Below are 17,231 nucleotides of genomic sequence, written 5' to 3' on the forward strand. Positions count from 1 at the left end.
ATAAAAAAAATCGAAAAATCGAAAACTTAAAAACCAGAATAATTGAAATTTTGAATGGAAAAATTGAAGAATTAAAACATCAATCGTAATACTGAAATATACGAAAATCGAGAATCGAAAAAAAACATTGAGAAATCGAAAATTTTTGAAAGATCGAAAAGAAAAAATCCAAAACTGAAATACTGAAAGAAGGAGAAACTGAAACATTAAAAAACCGAAAAATAGAAAAATTAAAAAAAAAGGAAAAATTAAAATATTGAGAAACTGAAAAATCAAAAAATGGAAAAAAAAACAAATCGAAATGTCGAAAAATTAAAATTAAAAAAATATAAAATTTCAAACAGTCAATTTAAAATCCTGAAGATCCGTAAAATTGAAGTGTTGAAAAACCATGGAAAAGTCGAGAAATCGAGAAATGGGAAAATAAAAAAAACAGAAATTGAAAATCCGAAAAATCGGGAAATCGAGAAACGGGAAAAATCGGAAAATCAGGAATTCGAAAAATTGAAGAATAAAAAAATTGAGTAAGTAACCGAAAATGTGAAAAATCGAAAAAAAAAATGAAGAATTGAAAAAATCCAACACTGAAATATTGACAGAACGAGAAAGAGAAAATTTTAAAAATAAAAAAATCGAAACATCTAGAAATCGAAAAAATGGAAAGTCCAAAAAAATTTAAAAATTCTAAAGATGGAAAAACAAAAAAATCGAAGAACTGCAACATCGAAAAATCGAAAATAAAAAAAAAAGAAAAATTAAAATATCGAGAAACCGAAGAATCGAAAATCGAAAACTTAGAAACGGCAGAAATTGAAATTTTGAAAAAGGAAAAATTGGAAAACCAAAAAATTGAAGAATTGTAAAATGAAATATCCGGAAATCATGAATCGAAAAATAAAAAATTGAGACATTGAAAATTTGAAAAATTGAAGAACTGAAAAAATGCAAAACTGAAATATTGAAAGACCAAAAAATTGAAAAATAAAAAAACCGGTAAATCGAGAAATACGAAAATTGTTATAAAAATTTCGATGTCTAGGATACTCGTACTCTAGGGGTCATGAAACGTCGAGAAATCATAAGAGTAGCCAGTCGGTCAATGGACTCGATTACAATACTTCCTTAACATAACGGGAAGTATTTTAGAAACCACAATTATATTTTGGTATATTTTTCTTCCGGTGTTCTACAAGGATGCGTCTTTGACTGTTGCTATTTTTAATAAACGCAACTGATCTAAAATTTATTAAATGTTGTCTTCGCACGTTATTTCAAACTTAATTTCAACCATACTCTACTAATGTGGCGTAATTCAATGAAACAAATGTGTTCACTCAATATTTCCTTCCCGTTTAGCACAATTAGCGGATATTTGTTTCTCACCTAATTATGTTATAACACGTTTTGCGTCTATAACGTTTTGATACTTATTTTATGAATGTTTCTACTACTATTGCTTAATCTAAGACACATATAGTTGGCTATCACTTACGTGGGTGTTGGTTGTTGACTTCCAGGCGTGAAAGGTGAATCATTAGCGTCGTAGAAGTCGTCTTCTCCCTCCGAACTCGAATATGACATGGGCGGCACGACAAGACCGGTCGCCGCCGCAGGATGCACCAATTCTAGAATTTCGACTCGCTTTTACACCACCTAATGACTACACCACCGCAATTCGTTTTACTTTTAGAACTCTGGCACGAAATTGCATCACTTTCGGTAAAATGATGTCAGTAGACTTAATCGCGAATAAATTCGGACCCGACGTCCCTCCCTGCGTCACACCCACCGAATCAACGGAACGAAACATCAATAATTAACCCAACTTGACACAACCGTCAACTGACTGAACTGTCACACGTGTGAAAAATTTCGCTTACCCAGGCTGTGGCTGTGCCGCCTCGATTCCACGCATTCCGAGCCCAATTCGATGCCTTGCTGGACGACAGTTCCCACGGGACCCGAGTCTGGGAAAAAATTACTCATCTGTCAATCTCGAGCACCCACTTACCTCCTAAATTAGGTGATATGTTTGACGAAGCGGGTATTGGTCGTGCTTGGTAGATGCCGTTGATTGGATGCGCCGTATTCTGGAAGCAAACCCGTGAAGAAGGCGTCCACACAACCCACGACTTACCTTCGCTATCTGGAGAAGCACGATCGAGTGCTTGATGTTGTCGAGCATCACCTGCAAACCCAGCGTTAATCCCCACTCCAAATCCCCACCACTTTACCGCAGTATAAAACTCACGTTCGCGTGGTCAGCTATCACTTGGCACTTGGCTTTCTCGTCGACGTCGGTCATCGCTTTGATCCGCTCCTCCAGATTCTGCAACCGCGCTATTGACACTCAATACGCAATGAGAACCCTTCACTTACCTTCGTTTGGTCGATCATGATCTGCAAGTAGGCGTCGGCTTCCGATACTTTGTTGTCGAAGTCTTTGATGGTGGGCGGCGGTCGGTGGTTATCCCACAACGTCTGCACAAACTTTTAGAACCACGACTACTCAACTAGGGTTAATCTTACGCGGTTTCCGTGCCTGAAGATCGTGTCCTCCAGAGCTCGCACCCACTTCTCGCGCTCCTCGGCGTCGCGTGCTTGGAAGTGGAAGGTTTTGTGGTCGACGGTGATGGTGAAGGTGCTGTCGTCTTCGTCGTCGATGCCGATGACTGCTCCTTTGAGCCGGACGCAGCCGCGGCGGGCGCCTCGCATCATTTTCTCCTTGGACTGCAAGAGGGAGCGGTTACAATGAAAGCGTCGCGGGTACTAACCTCGAAAATTTTTTTCAGGAAATTGAGGGGCTTCTGGTGGGTGGGTTTTGGGGGCGGCATGGTGGTGGTGGTTTGTTTATATGATGACGAAAATTTTGACCGATGACAACGAAAATGACAGGTGAATGAAGTTTTGAAGAGGTTGTGTGGCGACTGGGTTGGTGGCTTGACGGTTTGAGTTTTGGAAGTGGAAGGGTTATCTGAGAAAAGTAGTTCTGTGGTAAATGACGTAGAATTGACGTTTGGGTTCTGTTTCTGCAGTAACGCGAAATGAAAGTCAAACTTTGGTCTACATCAGGTCAGGTCATCAGAAAGAAGGTCAAATCAAGCCACTTGATGAGACAAGATCATCATAAAGAAGAGTCAGTCGTTAGATTTAAGCTCTGACTCTTTTAAGGGAACGTGGGTGCGAATCCCACACCTGACAGTTTTTTTTTTTGCGTTTAAGAGGCAGGACATACTCAACGCCCAGAGGCAGGGTGGGAATCCCTTAAGAAGGAACGCTAGACGAGAGACAAGTTTGAATTGGGCGCCATTTGTTGCCTTAAACGCAACCAGCAATTCTTCTTTAAATTTACCTGACGCGCTGGGATAGACGACTACCGGACGTGGGTCATAAAAGTATCGTAAGCCGATAATGCAGAATAATGATAATTTATGACACAACATACCTTCAGCACAGAATAATCATTTCTCGTATTCTTTTGACATATTAATTTTAATATTCGAGATAATTATTGTATTATTCAAACACAACTTAGACACTGTAGAGCAAACAAGGCTTATCAAGCCCGTCTATTAGTTTATTCGCCTAAATGTATTATTAATACCGTTTTCAAATTACACCAAAATTGAAAAATCGAAAACTTAATAATTGAAAAATTGAAACATTTTAAATGAAAAAAATCGGTAAACCGAAAAATTGAAAAATCTATAAATCGAGAAATTGAACAATCTAAAAATTAAACAATTTAAAAATCGAAGAATTGGAAAACCAAAAAATCTAAACCGAGAACTTGAAAAATCGAATAATCGAGAAATCAAAACATCAAGGAAAACAAAAAAATTAACGGAAAATCTAGAACTTAAAAATCGAAAAATTAAAATACCTATCGAAAAATTGAAAAACGAGAAATCGAAATGTCAAAAAATGGAAAAATTGAAGAACCGAAACATTGCAAAATCGCAGAACTGAAATACTGAAAAACTGAAAAATGGAAGGAAAATTGAAAAATCGAAAAAGTGAAAAAATTCAAAACTGAAATCTTGAAAAACTGAAAAATGGAAAGAAAATTGAAGAATCGGAAAAGTGAAACAATCCAAAACTGAAACATTGACAAATCCAGAAATCGAAAAATTGAAAAATCACAATTGAAGAAAGAATTGAAAAATCAATAAATAGAGAAATGGGAAAATCAAAAAATCAGTTAATCGAAAAATTGAAAGATCAAAAAAATTAGAAACGTCAAAAATTGAAACCTGGAAAATAAAAAAAATTAAAAATCGTAAAACTGAAATATCGTAAAATTAATAAATTGAAAAACCGAAAATTTTTGAAAAAAAAAAAATCGTATCAAAAACTAAAAATTCAAAAAATCGAGAAATTGAACAATCAAAAAATCAAAACATTGAAATCCCAGTAAGTTGATAAATAGGAAAATTTAAAAAATCCAAGAATTGAACAACAAAAAAATCTAAAATTTAAAAATTAGAAAAATTGAAAAATCATGGAACTGAAAAATCGAAAAGTCCAGATAGTGAGAAATCTAAAAACCTAAAACTTTAAAAACTGAAAAATTAAAATATCGAAAAATTTAAAAACCGAGAAAACACAATGTCAAAAATTTGAAAAATTGAAGAAACGAAATATTGCAAAATTCCAAAGCTGAAAAATTGAAAAACCTAAAAATGGAAGGAAAATTAAAGAATCGAAACAGTGAAAAAACCCAAACTGAAACATTGAAAAATTGAGAAATGGAAAAATGGGAAAATCAAAAAAATTGGTCCAAAGAGTTTAGACAGTACTTCCCTCGCTATCGGAAACGTGACGACTGCATGCCTATTATGTTTTTTTTTCACATTAGATTTCAAAGCATTCGGTTTTGTAGTTCCTGATTAAATCAATAAAAGAAATTTTCGCATTCATTAAATTTTTTGAGTCACCCTGTATATGCATATCCACAAAATATGAATGGAATGACAAATTACAAAAAGAGACTCATCATATTTTGTAAATTTTAAATATAATATAATTTTTAATATACGGCAAACTTTTGAGCTGACGTCATCAATTTTTTGGAAGGGATACGCAAATATATTTTGACCAAAAATTTATTATGCGCTTTATAACCTTAAAACATTTGCGAAATTTCATTAATTGATGATGATTAAATCAATAAAATAAATTTACGCGTTCATTAATTTTTGGGGTCATCCTGTATATGCAAATCCAAAAAACATGAATGGAATGATAAATCACAAGAAGCGACTCATCATATTTTATACAATTTAGATAGGATTTATTCAGCAAAATTTTGAGGTGACGTCATCAATTTTTTATAGGGGATAAGTAAATATATTGTGATTAAAACGGTCCTGGTTTAATAACAAAAAAATATTGTTCGTCTATAAAACAAGCTCGTCTTAAACAAAGTATTCGTAAAAAAAATATGTCGTAAAAAAATTTACGTATGCTGGTCCCGACTGCGATTATGGTTTAAATATTTTTTAGAAAATCCTATCATGGATGTAGAAACATTTGTGACAGCCAAAGAGGTTTTTTTGCGAAAATTATCTCTGAATTTAGACCAAATTGAAATAGACACTAGACAACAGGCACATTTGGGCAAAAGAAAGAGGCTTCAAATTTTGGACGTATTTACAAACTTAGACCGACTACAGCAATAGCTAAAACTATGGAGTCTCTGTTTTACAGTACATTTAGAGGTAATAGTCGTACATGCTATGGACAACAAAGTGAGGAAAAAGCTGTCAAGTGTTTTGAAATAAATAAAAATATAAAAACTGAACGGTGTGTCTTGTTTATTTCAAAACAATTTCCTTACTTGGCTGCTAGTCCAGACAGGGTCCTAGAGGATAGGAGTGCATTAGTCGAAATTCAAAATCGCAAGATTTGTCTCCCGAAGAAGCGGTTAGAAAAAAAATAATCAATTTTGTACATTGACAGAGAATTGAAACTAAAAAAAATCATGATTACTACTTTCAAGTCCAGGGACAAATGCTTGTTACGGGTATTTCACAAGTTTATTTTGTTGTAAGGACACCCAAAGGACAAAATATAGAAAAAATGTATAAAGACGAAGAAATATATGTAAAAAGATGGCAGATAAACTTGGCAGATTTTACTTTGGCGCATTATTGCCCGAAATAATTGATTCAAGAAGAAAGAGGAACCTGCCTTTGCGAGAGATTTTTTTAAAATAAATAAAATTTGTTTCTATTTTTTTATGTACTTTAATAATTTATTAGGAGTACATTTTTCACCACCAAGACTTGCATATTTTTACTACAAATATATTTTGAAAATGATCTCTCGGCAAATGAAAACATATACGAGCACTTTCTTCGAGTAAACAATGAAGGGAGAAGTTACTGGATGTAAGGCTTTTTTAAAACACCTCCTTTTTGGGATAAGTAGTAGATACACTTAGGGCCGGTTGCATAAACGCAAATCAAAAATTTGATTATTGTTAAATCCAGTTAACAATCATCAAGTCACATAATGCGTTGCTCAAACGCCAATCAGTTGATGTTCATCAAATTTTTTGATGACAATCAAATCCATACGTCAAATACAGAAATCACCAATCATCCGTTGCATAAACGCCAATCAAGGACTTGATTAGCATCAAAACGCATTTTGATTAACGATTAGTTAATTATCCGAAAAGCAGTAATTAAAGTTTGACAGCTGGCGGTTTTACAGCAATTCGACTCCTAAAAACCGAAAATAAATACAAAAAAGGTTCAATTAAATTTTATTCAGGTAATTTTAAATACATGTGAAATATACTTTTTGTTGTAACAGCTGTAAATTGTAGTTTACCTCAAAATGTCCGTGTCCTTAACGTTAACGTCCTCCAGTTCCTCTGACGATTCCGATGTTCCTGTTCCTAGAAGACCTCGAATTTTTCGAGACAGGTCCGACCCTTTCGATAGGTACGACGATATCGACTTTAAGCAAAGGTATCGGTTTTCAAAAAATAGCGTGGTGGAAATTTTAAATCAGATTGGAGACCGGTTAGATCCCTTGACAAACCGTAACAAGGCTCTAAACAGTAGAGAACAACTCTTGATTTGTCTCAGATTCTATGCAACAGGAGCGTTTCAACAATTAATTGGGGACTCTGTTTTGGTACATAAATCAACAATTTCAAGAATAATCTACAAGGTCTCCAAGGAAATACTGCGATTGAAGGGCGACGTGTTGAAAATGCCTACCTTGCAGGAAATACCAACAATACATAGAAAATTCTTCGAAATCCGGGGTTTTCCGTGTGTCATAGGGGCAATAGACGGTACGCATATACCAATCCAATCGCCAGGTGGACACTTGGCTGAAACTTATAGATGCCGAAAAGGTTTTTTTTCGCTCAATGTCCAAGTAGTTTGTGACGCGGAGCTTCAAATACGACATATCATAGCTCGCTGGCCAGGATCTGTCCACGATTCCACCATTTTTAATGACTGTCCGTTACCTCCTGAATTAGAACGAGGCATGTATGGCGCTGGATATCTTCTTGGAGACAGTGGCTACGCATGCAAAAGATATCTTTTGACGCCCTTCATTAATCCAAGAAACAGGGCTGAGGAAGCATATAATGCTTCCCACAAAGCGACCAGAAACACAGTTGAAAGGTGTTTTGGAGTTTTGAAACGTCGCTTTCCAGCTTTGTCTATGGGATTGCGACTAAAAATGAAAACTAATATGATGGCAATCGTCGCCTGTGCAATTTTGCATAACCTGGCAATTATTTTTAAAGATGACTGGCCAGAAGATCACCTTGAAATTGAGGAAGACGATGAAGTCATAGGTGGTGACCCCATGGAAGGAAATTTTGCTATGAGAACTCACCTTGTAAATACTATATTTGCAGAAAGAGTTTAACAAAAATGTTTAATAATGATTATTATAAAACTAAAAAAAAACTCTTCGATTTCCAATTATTGAATTTGAATTTTCCAATTCGATTTCTACTTTTTTAATCTGCAAATATTTTAATTGTAAGCCTTTTTGAAAGTTTTTGTTTGTGTTTATTTTGCAAATTCACTAAAAATTATTTTCATTTGTATATTTTTTATTTTTTATTACACTGTTTTTCTTGGAAAGGGGGATTTTATTTTTCTCGTTCGGAATGGAGGAGGCAGGGCTATGAGGTTCAGGATTTCCTGGAAAAAAAATGCGTTAAAAACAAGTAAAGTTATTGAAAATATATCTCGTTATGAGAGGTCAGATTTATAAGATCATGTATGCATGACGATTTGTCCTAGTATACAAACCGAAGTATTGTGCTGTATCTGTTTTTTTTCACCTTTTTTTTGTAAAAAATCAAATCTTCATCTATTATATTTATTTGTCATTTCCAGCTCACCATCACCCACGTCTGCACTCATACCTTCATCCCTGTTGTCTGTTTTAATAGAAATAAACGCTTCCTTCTAAAAATTAATAACCACATTGTATAAAAATATTGTAGATCCAGCTTGTAACTTAATTTTTTCAGCCCTTTCCTTTTTTAAGTTTTGTGTCGAATTTTGATAGTCTGAACATCCCTAGGCCCCTCAATGATGGTAACATTGAATTCGTCTTACATGATCTCTCAGCAACATTCTCTTCTTGTACAGAAACTGCATCTGTTTTCTAATATATGGGCATATCTACAAAAGAGGAAACCGGATAAGAACAGGCAGGCACGAGAGAAAAGATTTTCCGTTGATAAAAGTGAAATTTATGCTTTGATAACGCGGTCTAACCAATTTTACTAGTAACTTATGTGTTTTTAAACGTACTTAAAAACTTACCTCAGAATTATTTGTACTGAGTTTTTTGATGGGCTGTGAAATTTTTCGACCTTTCCATAACTTTGGTACTATCCATCGTGAACAATTTTCAGAGGAACAATAGCCCAAGAACAACAACAAACTTTAACTTCCACCATTAACGATCACAAATATTTAACATAATCTCAAGATGTGACGCAAATATTTCGCCACATGCTAGTCCGTTGGCCAGGATCTGTCCATGATGAATTAAAACAGGATATCTTCTTGGAGATAGTGGTTACACCTGCAAGAGATACCTTCTCACATCTTTCGTTAACTCTAGAAATCGAGCTGAGGAAACATCACAAAGTTATCAGAAACACAATTGAAAGGTGCTATTGAGTTTTAAACTGGCGATTTCCAACATTGTCGATAGTAACCAATATGATGATCTGCATTTGATGATGGTGAGTGCGCGGAATTATATCTTACTGCTGCAGTCCCCCAGTTGAAGTAAGGTGTGTTTTACGGCGAGCAGTGGGGACTCTTTGATGTGGTCCATCACCAGTGCGTCGCGTAAGGAGTATTCACAGCTGATAATAATACTACTTTTGCAGTACTATATTACTTCAAATAATAATACTCGGTGTCCTTTTTAATTTTTCAACCACAGTTATCTTGAAATGTTATATTATGTTGATATAGTCCAAAAGGAAAATATATTTGTCGACGCGGCAGCACTGGGTCGAGCGCCTGAGACTTTATTCCGCGCCTGGATGATGATGAAAATATCATGGCGACCTGGAAAACAAATTTACGATGAAAACTAATCTTGTAAATACGGTATTTTCTGAAAGTTTAATGAAGAAGTTTAATAAGTATTGATTCTAAGAATTTATATTTAAACTAAAATTAAAACTAAAAACACCCTATCTATTGATTAATTACTATTAACAAGTTTTTCTAATTCTAATTCTGCCTTCCTAATTTGTAAATTTTTTAATTTTAAATCCTTCTGAAAAAGTCTTTGCTTCTGACGAATTTCTAAATTGACCAAAAATAATTTTCGTTCGTAAATTTTCTGTTTAATATTTGAACCGCTTCTCTTTGGAACTCGGAATTTTTTTCGGCGGATTGGAATGGAGGAGGAAGGATTTTGGGGTTCGCTGTTGTTAACGTTTCCTGGAAAAAAATCTGTTGTAAAACTAAATGATTTTTTTTAAATCAATCTCAATATCATAAAAGATCATATTAAAAAGATGCATGACCATTTGTTCCAGTATACAAACCAAAATATTGTGCCCCATCATCAAAACTGTTTTCTAACGGCTGGAGTTGATCCGCCAACAACTCTCCCAAAATTGCGTCAGCTCCTGTTGGCAAAATGGGGCTGTAACTTCCACCTCCTGTTTTTTTTGTCTTTTTCTGTAATATTTCGAGTGTCATCTATACTCTAGATATACCTACAATATGGTAACCCATACCTTTTCTATTGTTTCCAGGACCTGTAAAGCTTCCGTAATTTCCATTTCTGGTTCACCTGTGTCCTGGGAGGTTCCCTCACCTCTGTTGTCCAGCTTATTTTCCAGGATTGAAATATATGTTTCTTTCTAGAAATTATTAATTGTGTTGTAAATACTAAAATATTGTACATTCCATTTGTATTTTACATTCTTTTCAGCCCGTTCCTTTTTCAAACTTCTCTTGGTATTCTGGTAAAAAGTCTTGAGCGACTGAACATCCCTAGGTCCCTCTGTAGTGACTGCGTTAAATTCGGTTTTTATTTCCTCCCAACAATTCAGTTTTTGTTTGACGGAAACGGCGTCGGTCTTCTTGTTTTCTATTATATGGGCATATCTATAATAGATGAAACGGGATAGGACCAGGTACGGGAGAACGGAGTTTTCGTAGCTTTATTAATAAAAGTGGAAGAGGTTTAATAAAGGAATATATGTATAAATGGGATCGGGAAACCTCATTGTTTGAGATCCATTATAAAAATAACTTCAAAGACTTTTCAGTATAAAAAATGAATGCAAGACACTGTTTGCTAACTGTTTAATAATAATCAAACTCATTTGCTATTAACTAACCGCTGTTAACCACTTTTACTAGAAACTTCGGTGTTTTTTAACATACCTACCTAAAAACTTACCTTTGAATTATTTGGGTTAATTCGCTTTTCTCGTGCCCGGTGAAATTTTTCGATCTCTTAGGTGCTTTTGAACTGGAGCTGCTCATCTTGAATGTTTTTAAGAGATAACACACCTCAAAAACACCGACGAAGGCCGCACCAATTCACCACAAAACAACGAATCAAAACGTAAATTTTTAACATAACCTCAAAATATCACGCAAATGCCATTTTATGCTGCGTTGCCGGTTGGTGCGCGCTATCAAATAGCGACTTGATGATAATCAGTTAACAAAGGCTTAATTATTGTTTCAGCAACCCAATCAAAGTTGATGATAATTAAATATTTGATGACAATCAGTTGATTGGAGATTTGATTTGCGTTTATGCAACCGGCCCTTAGCTACTTATACGTGTTAAACAAAAGCTGTATTTTATATATTTTTTATTATTATTATAAATATGTGTATTAGTTTTATTAATTAACAAAGCAAAATATATATTAACAATAATATTACAATGAGTTTTTAGTAATCATGTGTATTGAATTCAGGATCCTGAGTGGAGTAAAAATATTATAGTTCCCCAGTTTTAATTCGGTTTTATGATAATACCTCATTGCGTAATAGTATATTAAAGAACGAGTTTCATAAGGCAAATATTGAGGCACGAATCCAAGTTTATAGAACGAGCGGCGAAGCCGCGAGTTATATAAAGGATGAGTGCCTCAATGGCCTTATGAACGAGTTATTTATACTATTTTTTCTACCGCACGCGTTTTTTCCCAAAATTTAATTGAAATTTGCATTTTTTTTAATCTGGGGACTTTTGTCGTGGTTGGTGATGGGTCGGTCTGACACTAACCACGAAATATTTGAGGTTCGAATTTTCACAACAACAATTGTAATTCGAACCAATCCGAGTTTTTGTAATTTAAAATTGGTTAAAATGTCTTGCGAAGAAGTTACGCGTCCGGAAACATGGGAAATTTTAAGTTTAGATTTGCCACTGACATTCACCTGACATTTCTCGTCATTGCTACCAATCTTACCGATCTAAATTACACCAGATCTATTAAAGAACGCCTTTCCGCTATTAACGAACTGCTGTGACGTCATTTGCGTGCGTTAATAGCTCTATTAGAAAACCAAAAAACGTGGGCGGTAGAAAAAAGTTAATTTCCTTAACAACAGATTACTATGGCCGGTCCTGGCGGCTTGTTATAAAACTGAGTTCCTTGCCATAAATTAGAAAAATCAGCCGAGAACTCTAACAATTAGTTTATGGTAGAGCAGGCAATAAGGGTTTTACCTGGAAAGCCGCTTCCGTAAATTTTAGTGGCGCTCCTATCGGCAAAGTACTGAACTAACTGCTCAAATTCTGTCTAATTGATACCCATTTTTATCAATAATTGTTAGTTTTTGTTAAAAACTCTGCTAACCAATAGATCATTAATTTTCCGCTGATATTCCTGTTAAAATTATTCGACGTATTTTGCATTAATTTGTGGTATATTTTGATTTTAATAAACACATTATTATTTAAACAAATTGTACCACTAACAAACATTTAATGACTCTGCGTCCTGTAAAAAGTGATGTTTTATCCATGTGCGAATTTTCAAGCGATTCTATGATGGTTATGACTTAAAAAACTTGAAAAGAAAACATACAATGGTGCTTTTTTTACGATATTTCTCATCCATATTTTTTTAGTTGATTGAACTGGTCTCTGCGCTCTAGAATATGAAAAAATCTGCAGTTTGATGTATGATACATCTATATTAATATCATTTTTTCATACAAAAAACCAAAAAAATGTTATACCTCGTCTAGCGAGTCCCCTTAATGCGTGAATACCTTGGGCTTACTTTTTGATTTCTTAGTTATGATGGTGACTGAAATCCACATGTTGTAAGTTCCTTATTGTGAAAATATGACTATTTAAATTAAGAAAAGACGCAAAATATAAACCCCGCCCACCCGCCCTATCTCAATTGTGATGAAATTTTTTTATTCGTCGTAACCCGGGGGCAGAGCTTAATTGCAAAATTTTTATTTTTCTAACATATGGAACATGTTCTTAAGTAATCGTGTTGTACAAAAGAAACTAAATGTATTTAGTAAAAAACAAAGCTAAAAGATATTTTCATAGAACTTCCCCCGTCCCTGAAGTGCAGTACAACATACCTGAGTACGTTCTAAAACACTTCTGGTAACCTTTGGGTTCACTTAAAATGACAAGACAATAAAACACCATCACGCTAATTTGCACACAAAGCCCACCTGACGTAAAAAGGACAAAAATTTATGTAAAAGACATATAGCTATATAGAACTGAATAATTGAAAAATATTCAGTATTAAGTGTAACTTCGCTAAAATGACTACTTTCATAACTGAAAACTACCACTACCTCTTGGACACCGTTGGTGGTAAGTTTTATCTTTTTCGTAGTCACTTCATTCTTATTCTTCTTATCAAATACCAAATTTCAGACCCTCGAGTCAAAGATTGGTCCGGCGTAACTAGTCCCACCTTGGCCGTCAACATAATCGTCCTCTACCTTCTCTCCATCTACGTCTTCCTGCCCGCTCATATGAAAAACCGGGAGCCTTACAACCTCAAGATCTTCCTCTACTTCTACAACATCTTCCAAATCGTCTACTGTCTAGCACTCATCTATGGTATAGTATCTTCCGGTGTATCTTTATTCTGCCAACCCATAGATTACTCCACCAACAAGCAAGCCATGCGAACTCTAACCTGCCTCTACTACACTTATATCCTCAAAGGTATCGAACTGACCGAAACTGTCGTCTTCGTTCTTCGCAAAAAATACAACCAAGTTTCGTCGCTCCACGTGTACCATCATGTTTCGACTTTTGCTTTAAGCTGGATCATGGTCAAGTTTGTGGGAGGTGGAATGGTCGCTTTTCCGGTGGCAGTTAATAGTGGTGTTCATGCCCTTATGTACTTGTACTATTTTTTGGCAAGTTTGGGAGAAGAGTGGCAGAAGAAGCTGGAGAATTGGAAGCGCAGATTGACCATCTTCCAGATGATCCAGTTTTGTGTGCTGATCGTGCATTCGCTGCAGTCGCTGCATCCAGAGTGTCATGTACCGAAGCAGCTTCTGGCGATTTATCTTCCGGATGTGATTGTGGTGTTCTACATGTTTTGGGAGTTCTACCAGAAGAATTATAGTGAGCAGAAGAGGGACTGAGTGATTATGTATTGTGAATTTGTAAATATACGAGTATGTTTAAAAAAAAATTGGCCGAAGGTTATTTCGACAGAGCTTCCCTCGCCCCTGAAGTTTAGCCCAACAAATCCCGTAAAACCAGTGACAATATGAAATATATGTATATATTCAAAGCGGATAACCAACGTGGTTTAATTAATACAATAAAATGCCTCATTAATTTTTTTTTTTAGTCACCCGGTGACACTATGTATATTTAATAATAATATTTTGCATATTGAAGAGAGGATTTATTCGGCAAAATTATGGATGACGTCACCGACTTTTTAGGAGGGGTTAAACGAATAATTTTTGATTAACGGTTTACCATGATTACGATAACCTTAAAACGTTTGCTAGATTTCGGAGCATTCGGTTTTGCAATTTTGCAGATTTGACGTCATCCCATTGGTGGTGGGGATGATTAGCCAAATTTTGGTTAATACTTTACCATCTAGTAAACAACAGTCTTAACACACACAAAATTTGACGGACAGACGGCCGACAGATGGAAACGGAGGACCACTTTTTTCGTACTCTAGGCGTTTTGAAACGTCAAGAAAACATGAAAGTGGTACGTTGCTCGAAGGACTCGATTACTAACCTCTTTAGTTTACGCTTAAAAATTAAAATGTTTTTCTAAAATCGAAAAATTGAAAAAGCGAAATCTGAAAAGTCGAATAATCGAAAGTTTTTTGGAGATAAACCGGAACATCAAAAAATCGAAAAAGAAAAATTTCCAAAAATTTAAAAACCCAGAAATTCCCAAAAATGAAATGTTGAAAAAATGAGACGTCGAAAACTTGAAAAACGAGAAATCTAAAAATAGAAAACTTTCTAAAATTAAAAAATCGGGAAATCGAAACGTCAAAAAATCGTAAAATCAAAAATTTGAAAAATCGAGAACTCAAAAATTTTCAAAACTGAAATGTCGAAAAATTGGAAGATCGAAAAAAAAAACACCAATCAAACGAAATCGAAAAGTTAAAATCGAAATATTTAAATTAAAAAATTAAACATTTTAAAAATCGAAAAATTGGAAAACCGAAAAATCTAAAGCCTAGAAGTCGCAAAAACAAAAGAGTGAGAAATCAAAACATTAAAAAATCGAAAAATTTGAAAAATTGAAATGTCGAGTAACTAAAAAATCGAGAAACCGAAAAATCTACAAAAATCGAGAAATGGAAAAGTCGAAAAATCGAAATATTGAAAAATCCCAAAAAATCTAAACTCCAAAAATCGATTCATCGAGAAATCGAAACATCAATTCAAAGCAATCAATCAAACGAAATATTCCAAAATCGAAAAATTTATAAAAAAAAGAAAATCGGAAAGTTGAACAATCGAAAAATTGACACATCGAAATCTCGTTAAATCGCGAATAATGAAAAATTGAAAAATCAAAAAACTGAAAACGGAAAAATGGAAAAATCAAAAATTTTTAAAATCGACAAATTGAAGAACCGCAAAATCTAAAGCCTAGAAGTCGCAAAACCAAAAGAGCGAAAAATCTAAACATTAAACAATCGAAAAATTTGAAAAATTGAAATATCGAACAACTGAAAAATCGATAATCGAGAAACCGAAAGATCTAAAATTTAAAAAATTGAAAAACGAAATATTAAAAAATTATAGAATTGAAAAATTGAAACATCTAAAATTTAAAAATCAGAAATATAAAAAATCGAGAAATGGAAAAGTCGAAAAATCGAAATATTGAAAAGTCACAGAACTGAACGAGAAAATAAAAAAATCTGAAAGACGAAAAGAATCTAGGAACGTCAAAAATTGGAACATTGAAAAATCGGAAAATAGAAGAATTGCGAAATCGAAACATCAAAAAATCGAAAAACTGCAAAATGCAAAATTGAAAAATTGGTCTAAAGAGTTTAGACAGTACTTCCCTCGCTGTCGGAAACTTGACGACTGCATGCCTATTGTGTTTTTTTTCTCATTACATTTTTGTAGTGGGAATTTAAAAAAAAATTGCGATGACGTCATCAACATTTTTGCAAGGACACGTATATCAGTTGGGATAGATGTAGTGTAATACTAAGAATAAAATTATTATATTCTCAAATTTTCGGGAAAATGAATTGGGTCGTTTGAATATTGATTTGTAATAATCAATAAAATAACGAAACAATTTACTCACGTATACCTACGTATCAGAGGCAACTGAAAATCGTGTATGTATAAACATTGTTAATTTAAGATGACAGGCGTAACAGCATACGTGAGAGCCAAACACAGAAACTGTAAACAAAACGACCGTCGGTTTTATTGCTTCGACTTCCGCTTATTATATAAAACATTGGGTTTTATTTTAATTCTTGACGGTGAAATTCACAATTGGTTGATTATAAACATGTCTATTTCACATTCGCGGAATCAAGTGAACGCATAAAACAAATGCAGGTCTGTAATGTTAAAGTCGATGTAAATAAGCGTGCTACCCTTATGTTTCAACCGAGTTTTTCCTTTAACAAATTTTGTGTCTACCAAATTGGGTTGGTTGGGGTGTAATACTAATAATAAGTGTTGCCTTTAATTTAATCAATAAAATAAATTGACTTCATTAATTTTTTTGAACCACCTCTTAAGAAAATCTAAAAAATATGAATGGAATGATAAATCACAAGTACAAACTCATCATATTTTTTGCATTTTAGATAAGATTTATTCAGCAAAATTTAAGGGTGACGTCATCAATTTTTTTAGGAGGGATGAACAAATACATTTTGAACAAAAGTTTACCATGCTTATAATAACTTTAAAATATTCCCAAGATTTCAAAGCATTCGGTTTTGTAATTCCTGATTAAATCGATAAAATAAATTCACGCCTTCATTAATTTTTTTGAGTCACCCTGCATATGCAAATCCAAAAATATGAATGGAATGATAAATCACAAGTACAGACTCATCATATTTTGTACATTTTAGATACGATTTATTCGGAAAACTTTTGAGCTGACGTCATCAGTTTTTTGTAGAAGATAACCAAATATATTTTGACTAAAAATTTATTATGCTCTTTATAACCTTAAAACATCTGCAAGATTTCAAAGCATTCGGTTTT

The 17,231-nt window shown here is 34.1% G+C and overlaps 3 protein-coding genes and 1 long non-coding RNA gene across 8 annotated transcripts in view; 1 reads left to right on the forward strand and 3 right to left on the reverse strand.

The window, feature by feature from the left end:
- The window catches only part of LOC135124245 (oxysterol-binding protein-related protein 9), a 72,292-nt gene that overhangs the window by 29,658 nt on the left and 25,403 nt on the right, over positions 1 to 17,231 (reverse strand). For 2 of the 3 annotated variants that reach the window (XM_064049177.1, XM_064049176.1), the window contains exons 2-8: positions 2,530 to 2,730; positions 2,380 to 2,481; positions 2,252 to 2,329; positions 2,138 to 2,188; positions 2,012 to 2,090; positions 1,881 to 1,967; positions 1,493 to 1,625 (exon numbers count right to left, since the gene is read on the reverse strand). In XM_064049177.1, coding sequence (XP_063905247.1) covers positions 1,493 to 1,625; positions 1,881 to 1,967; positions 2,012 to 2,090; positions 2,138 to 2,188; positions 2,252 to 2,329; positions 2,380 to 2,481; positions 2,530 to 2,730 — 731 coding nt within the window. Of the gene's footprint in view, positions 1 to 1,492; positions 1,626 to 1,880; positions 1,968 to 2,011; positions 2,091 to 2,137; positions 2,189 to 2,251; positions 2,330 to 2,379; positions 2,482 to 2,529; positions 2,731 to 2,774; positions 2,920 to 17,231 lie in introns of those variants that run through there. The other variant, XM_064049178.1, reaches the window with a different exon arrangement.
- Positions 6,757 to 11,166, reverse strand: LOC135124244 (uncharacterized). 3 transcript variants are annotated; one of them, XR_010279773.1, is made up of 4 exons: positions 10,933 to 11,166; positions 8,817 to 9,578; positions 7,236 to 8,672; positions 6,757 to 6,968 (listed from the first exon to the last, which is right to left on the reverse strand). It is a non-coding gene; the product is annotated as an uncharacterized LOC135124244 (long non-coding RNA). The 3 variants fall into 3 exon arrangements; XR_010279774.1 differs by having other exon boundaries at positions 6,757 to 7,704; positions 7,759 to 8,672; positions 10,933 to 11,160; XR_010279772.1 differs by having other exon boundaries at positions 6,757 to 8,672; positions 10,933 to 11,154.
- On the reverse strand, positions 9,718 to 10,716 carry LOC135124471 (uncharacterized). Its single transcript, XM_064049540.1, has 4 exons — positions 10,448 to 10,716; positions 10,262 to 10,387; positions 10,067 to 10,202; positions 9,718 to 9,959 (listed from the first exon to the last, which is right to left on the reverse strand). Exons 2-4 carry the CDS (start codon positions 10,304 to 10,306, stop codon positions 9,718 to 9,720), a joined length of 423 nt encoding a protein of 140 aa, XP_063905610.1. The 5' UTR covers positions 10,307 to 10,387; positions 10,448 to 10,716.
- On the forward strand, positions 13,256 to 14,205 carry LOC135123987 (very long chain fatty acid elongase 4-like). The gene is made up of 2 exons (XM_064048848.1): positions 13,256 to 13,344; positions 13,408 to 14,205. Exons 1-2 carry the CDS (start codon positions 13,293 to 13,295, stop codon positions 14,130 to 14,132), a joined length of 777 nt encoding a protein of 258 aa, XP_063904918.1. The 5' UTR covers positions 13,256 to 13,292; the 3' UTR covers positions 14,133 to 14,205.

This window comes from Zophobas morio, unplaced genomic scaffold, assembly GCF_036711695.1.
Source record: "Zophobas morio isolate AGI-343-1 ecotype UQ-CSIRO unplaced genomic scaffold, CSIRO_AGI_Zmor_V1 ptg000007l, whole genome shotgun sequence".
NCBI lineage: Eukaryota > Metazoa > Arthropoda > Insecta > Coleoptera > Tenebrionidae > Zophobas > Zophobas morio.

Bases quoted from the DNA above. Each gene is read 5' to 3' on its own strand.
- LOC135124471 (XM_064049540.1), bottom strand. From the start codon at position 10,306: ATGGAAATTACGGAAGCTTTACAGGTCCTGGAAACAATAGAAAAG. The intron at 10,203-10,261 runs GTATGGGTTACC...GAAATATTACAG, and splicing joins TCCTGGAAACAATAGAAAAG to AAAAAGACAAAAAAAACAGG. The intron at 9,960-10,066 runs GTTTGTATACTG...ATTTTTTTCCAG, and splicing joins TGATGGGGCACAATATTTTG to GAAACGTTAACAACAGCGAA.
- LOC135123987 (XM_064048848.1), top strand. From the start codon at position 13,293: ATGACTACTTTCATAACTGAAAACTACCACTACCTCTTGGACACCGTT. The intron at 13,345-13,407 runs GTAAGTTTTATC...ACCAAATTTCAG, and splicing joins CCTCTTGGACACCGTTGGTG to ACCCTCGAGTCAAAGATTGG.